Source organism: Octopus bimaculoides, chromosome 11 (genome assembly GCF_001194135.2).
Source record: "Octopus bimaculoides isolate UCB-OBI-ISO-001 chromosome 11, ASM119413v2, whole genome shotgun sequence".
Lineage (NCBI taxonomy): Eukaryota > Metazoa > Mollusca > Cephalopoda > Octopoda > Octopodidae > Octopus > Octopus bimaculoides.
Window position 1 is genome coordinate 55,137,717 of NC_068991.1, and position 5,939 is coordinate 55,143,655.

The window sequence follows — 5,939 nt, forward strand, 5'->3', positions numbered from 1 at the left end:
ATAAAAGACCAATAGAATCAGTACTCGGCTTTAAAAAAAAGCACTGGGGTCAATTTGTCCGACTAAAACCCTTCATGATGCTTTAACATGGCCATAGTCAAATGACTGTAACTAGTAAAATAATATATATAAATATGTATATTTAGCTAGTTCTGGTTGACTGGGACTTTACAGTAAATTTAACTCTATTCTCTATCCTCAGTCACTCCATTAGTAAAGTACAAACTAGTTTTAAAATAATTGACTTCGTTTAATGTTTGTGTATATCTGATGTATATTTCTGTGTAATTGTGTTTCTGTTTGTGTATGTATCTTTGTGTATGTGTGTGTCCTAGTTTCACCCCAATTGTCTACCTACCTGACCATCCACTTACTTTATGGCTGAAGAAGTTTTTGTTTTTGTTTTTTGTTTTTTTTTTCATGCTTGCTCTTTAATGCATGTGTCACTATCACCACCACCACCGCCGTTGGTTTTCACTTCAACTTCCTTCTCCTCCTAACTTCTCCATGCTTCACTGCCACCACCTCTTTCATAAGCTCCACCTTTTCTCATTAGCCCAACCACTACCACTTGCATAACCATTATTAGTACAATCATTCTCACCTATTTCATCATGGTCTTCATACACTGTGCACTATTGTCTGTTATCACCATTACTTCCACCACTCCCACCATCATTATAATCATTATCATCGTCCTCACCACTATCTCTTCCATACACTGTTATAATTTCAACCACTTCCATTAGCACAACCATCGCTGCCGTCTTCATCAACCATCACTAGCAAATACCCTGTCTCCTCTCATTACTATCATCCACTTACCCCAACATCAGGGGTGGAGGCATATACTGCCACCTGCCCCTCCCCCTTTAGCCATCACCTTTTACATCTACTGGAGTGGGGGCGTGGTTAGCAGTGTTATTGCCTTTGTTGTTACTGTCCTATCTAGACTTGGTAATTAACTCCCTGTTGTGTGCCTCATGGCCAAACAAAATGTATTTTGTTGTTGCACTTGTAGATATGACTCAAAACTCCTCACATAATACGAGAAATTGTGATTGTAATGAAAATGCAAAATAAAAAAAAACTTACTTAAAAAAAATTTTAAAGAAAAATTCTCTTAGAGAAATGATTGGAAATTTATGAATATACCTTTTTATTAACAAATATATTTTATGTATAAAGTGATTTAATAATTTTTTAAATTCTTATTTTTTGCTTCTACAGAGTAGTGTTGTTGTTGTGCAACAGAACCAGGCCACGGAGTTTATGAACCCATCAATCAACTCATAGAGTGCTTGTGCCATTCTCTCATTTTCCAACAGTTACAGATATATATATATATATATATATATATACATATATATATATATGTCTCCACAAGAATACATTTAAAATAAATTCATCATATATTGTGAAATTGAGAAATCTTTAAAATGCATTATATACATCAAATTTGTATTTTAAATTGCATTCTAGCTAAAATATTTTATTCAATAAAAGTTACTAAAATATTCTGAATCCCCCCTACCCATTTCTTATTTTGGTAGTTTATATATACAGCTTACATATGAGAGAAGAGTGCACTATACCTATATAGTTTATATATGTAGTTGTGTTTACATTTACACATGAACAACCATTGTATCCTATTGTTACATTAAATAAACCTTGGCAACATGTACTATTGTCACTGAAACTGACCCTATTAACATATCAGCTGAGCTATGTTATATTAAAGTATCATCACTAACTACCTTTTGATACTAACTATACTTTACTGTTAAAATACTTGTCAGTTTGTTTAACACTGAAATTCATTTACCATACATAATTACACTACATATTTTCATCAACTTTCTATTTTTCTCAAATAAAACATGTTTTTCATTACTGTTTTGTTCTCCCTTCTTAATCTTCAGATATATTCCTTTTAAATGTTTGTACCAACTGTCCCTTACTCTAATGTTTAGATGTACTTATTTTACTAGTAATTAATCTATACCAAAATAAGTAAAATTTCTAGTTCATATGCACTGATTCATGTTCAGTTCTTTTTTGTATTCTATTAAGAATATAATTCTTACTTTTTGGGCATGTTTAGTTATAATATTTTTGCTAGAAGTTCTTGATGATTTTTTTCTTTTATTTTGTTTGTGATTTGTTCCAAGTATCCACTACTGCATATTTCTATTATATTAGTATTTTGATGATAAATATTTTGCAGCTCACGGGGTCACATTATCAATTGTATTTTATTGCCTATAAATAAAGTTTTATAAACTCATTTAAATGGCTTTATTTTTAATTTGATTTTATTTATCTCTTATTTATTCTTTATTTGTTTTTTCCTTCAATGTTTTTCTTGAATTAACAATTAAATCTACAAAGAATACTAAAAAGTATTTTTATACAGGGTGTTCAAAAAGTCTCTCCGCAGTATGTATTTTATTGCAAAATGAATATTTATAAGATGGTATAAGACTACGAAAGAATATATTAGACTTTATAAGACTTTAAAAGACTTTATAAGAGGTATTGAAAGTGTTGTCCTTCCTTTTCAATATATAAGTTGACTCTTCTACACATTTTGAAATACATCTTGGATGAAAAAAATTTACCGTGGAGAGACTTTTTGAACACCCTATATTTTTGGCATATTTATGGTAAAAAGAACATTTAACTAGATATCTTATGTTAGTTAAACAGTTAATATATGGATTAGTTTATTTGCTAATAATTTCAAGCCCTTACTAGAGGTCTTTCAAAGAAAGTCTCTTCATGTACCATTTGGCCATCATCTTCATAGAAGAGACACACTCTTGCATTCCAAAATGCAAAACAAAGAAGTCTGTATGTGATCCATGAGCCTGCTAGAAAAAGCTGTCATATCTTCCTCTTATCGCACTATATCTGAAATATGGACACTGGACTTTCTACCATAGATTCGGCTATAAGAACAAGGCCATCAGCATAGGAGCTCTTATGGGTAACCATTCTTAAAAACTTCTTTGTTATGGCCTGGAGGACTGATAAATAGGAAGGGACTGAGAGCTGAACCCTGGTGAATTATCTATGCACTTAAGTTTATTGGTGTATTCATTGCTAACTTTCACCTTACTGACATGGCTTGAACAACTCTCACCATCCATTTTTCTACTCCTAGCTTCCACAGTGACCACCAGATGAGGGATTGATGTACCCTGTTCAAAGCTTTCTCCAAGTCAAAGAAAGCCAAGTGCAGCTGCTTACCTTTAGCTAAATACTTATTCTGCAAGTGTGTCATTAAGAAGAGAGCATTAGTAATGCTTCTTTCTGGCATGAACTTTCATCCCAATTAGTTGAGCTGTAACTTTCATGACCCAGTCAAGCAATTCAAATCTTCTCGGATCTAGTTTTTTCATTCACAAAATATGTTTTTTTTAAAAGAGTAAAATATCTGAAAATTGGTTTTATTAATAAAGTTTTTGAGTCTAATCACTTTGAAGGTATGATGTGGAGAAAAAAATTGGAGGACAAAGTTACAGAAGTTTAAAAATCGAAAAATTGTGTATCTTTAGCCAATAGCAAGACAGAAATTTTCTGCATTTAGTGGAGTGGTGTCAACTTTAAGGTTGTACCCTGTGAAATTTATAGCTTAATGTCTGTGCAATGACCTCTTCATTGTAGGTTTCTAAATAAACAGAAATACCTAATAAAATCAACATGTATCATCTTACTGTTTCTTTTGTCTCTTCATTGATTGTATGTTTTTATTTTTTTAGTTTGTTATATTAATATATTTGTCAGCATGCGTTTAGTTTATGCATGTTTCAGCATTATGTATACTTGTGTATTTGTGTTCATCATTAATATATAAGTATATGTGTGTATGAAAAGGGGGAGTCTGTCTCCAAAACTTCAATGTTGAGTAACGTTTTCATGTTTGGATTTGTAAACTACAAGAAGAATAACACTGGTCAACAAAGAATTTGTCCCAAGAAAAAGAATACCTGTATCTAGTATGTTTTTGCATGCAGAATTCAAAAATAATGTCAAATTATCTGTACTAAGTTCACATATTCCATTTAGCTTCATAATGCCAAGAAACTGTAGAAACATCACAAACAATTTCCACTATATATGAAAAATATGTAAATTATTAAGACAATTGGCGAAAAATATCTATAATAAAATTCTACTTCATAAATATTAAAATAAAACATGCAGGTGAAGTAAATCTCATGGAGTGAAGAGTCAACATACGTTGGTAAAACACTGTGGTTGTCATGGTAACAAGCTGTTAATGCCTTGCTGTCTGTTGATTGGCTAAAATTGCCCAAATTTCCCAAATTTAATTCCAAATAACAGATTCTTTAATTTACATGACAAAATAATTGGTTGATCGTAATCAAAATTCAGAGTTGCATTGATACACCAAAATTGAAAGCAATCTGAGCAAAACTAAAGGGGGTTCATTTTGCAATTGAGAAAAACTAGATCCCTCTTCTCTAAGGCATCTCATTTCCCTTTGTAACAGCATGTATTCTCATCGTCATCATCATTGCATTTATGCTTGCATAGTTGAGCAGAGTTTATTTGGACAAACTTTCTATGACTAGATGTTCTTACTGTTGCTGGTCTTTGTCTGTTTCCAAGCAAGACATTTACTTAAGGTAAAACATGCTTTTGCAGAATATTTGTAAATGAATGAGACAGCTTATATAGTGATGACAATAATTTACAACTATTGTGCAATGATGAAACAAAGAGACAAACACTCAATTTCACATACATATTTATACAAATGGATTTGGAAATATATAGGCCCAGGTGTAGCTGTGTGGTAGCCCCAGGTGTAGCTGTGTGGTAGCCCCTTGTGGGCAGTAAAGAAATAAGAAAGAGGCGAGCTGGCAGAAACGTTAGCATGCCGGGCAAAATGCTTAGTGATATTTCGTCTGCCGTTCCGTTCTGAGTTCAAATTCCACCAAGGTCGACTTTGCCTTTCATCCTTTTGGGGTCGATTAAATAAGTACCAGTTACGCACTGAGGTTGATATAATCGACTTAATCTGTTTGTCCCCTCTGTGTGTAACCCCTTGTGGGCAGTAAAGAAATAAGAAGCTTGCTTCCCAACCACATGGTTCTGGATTCAGTTCCACTGCACGACACCTTGGGCAAGTATTTAAAGCTTTGTGAGTGGATTTGGTAGACAGAAATCCATCTATATATATGTATGTGTGTCTGTGTGTGTCCCAAGCCACTACCTGCCAACTAATGTTGGTGTGTTCACATCCCCGTAATTCAGTGGTTCAGGAGAAAGAGACTGGTAGAATAAGTACCAGACTTAAAAATATACTCTGGGTTGATCCATTTGACTAAAAATTCTTCAAGGCGGTACCACAGTCAAATGACTGAAACAAATAAGAAGATTAAAGATATAGCATCTTCATCATCATTTAACGTCCACTCTCCACCCAGACATGGGTTGGACAGTCTGTCAGGGATCTGGCAAGCTGCAGGGCTGCATCAAACTCCAATGTCATCTTTGACATGGTTTCAGTTGCTGGATGCTCTTCCTAATGCCAACCACTTAACAGAGTGTAATGGGTGCTTTTTATGTGCCACCTGCATTAATGAGATTGCTATGAAACTTGCAAGATGTTTATGAACAGAGGAAAAAATTCCCACTACGAAGTGGAAATATTTGGGAGTGGGTGGCTTTATGTCATGTTGAAAGGCCAAAGTATGATAGATGATAGAAACACAAGCATGAGTGTCTTGCTATAGAAGAGATACATGGCTGGAGGAAAAAAGGAAAGTAGTGATAAAGTGCAAAGGCAAACTCTCAAGGAGCAAGAAAGTGAGCATGACAGGAGTTACAGGCAGTGGGTCATATGGGGGGATGAAAGTGGATCCTTTCATAATAGCATGAGGGGGAAGTAAGCAGGTGGTGGT

General features: G+C 33.9%; 1 protein-coding gene across 1 annotated transcript in view; it reads left to right on the forward strand.

Moving 5' to 3' along the window:
• The window catches only part of LOC106868670 (uncharacterized), a 41,004-nt gene extending 38,714 nt beyond the window's left edge, over positions 1-2,290 (forward strand). The window contains exon 6 of the mRNA XM_014914046.2: positions 1,231-2,290. Coding sequence (XP_014769532.1) covers positions 1,231-1,296 — 66 coding nt within the window. The 3' untranslated portion in view covers positions 1,297-2,290. The remainder of the gene's footprint in view (positions 1-1,230) is intronic.
• Positions 2,291-5,939: the final 3,649 nt, after the last annotated feature.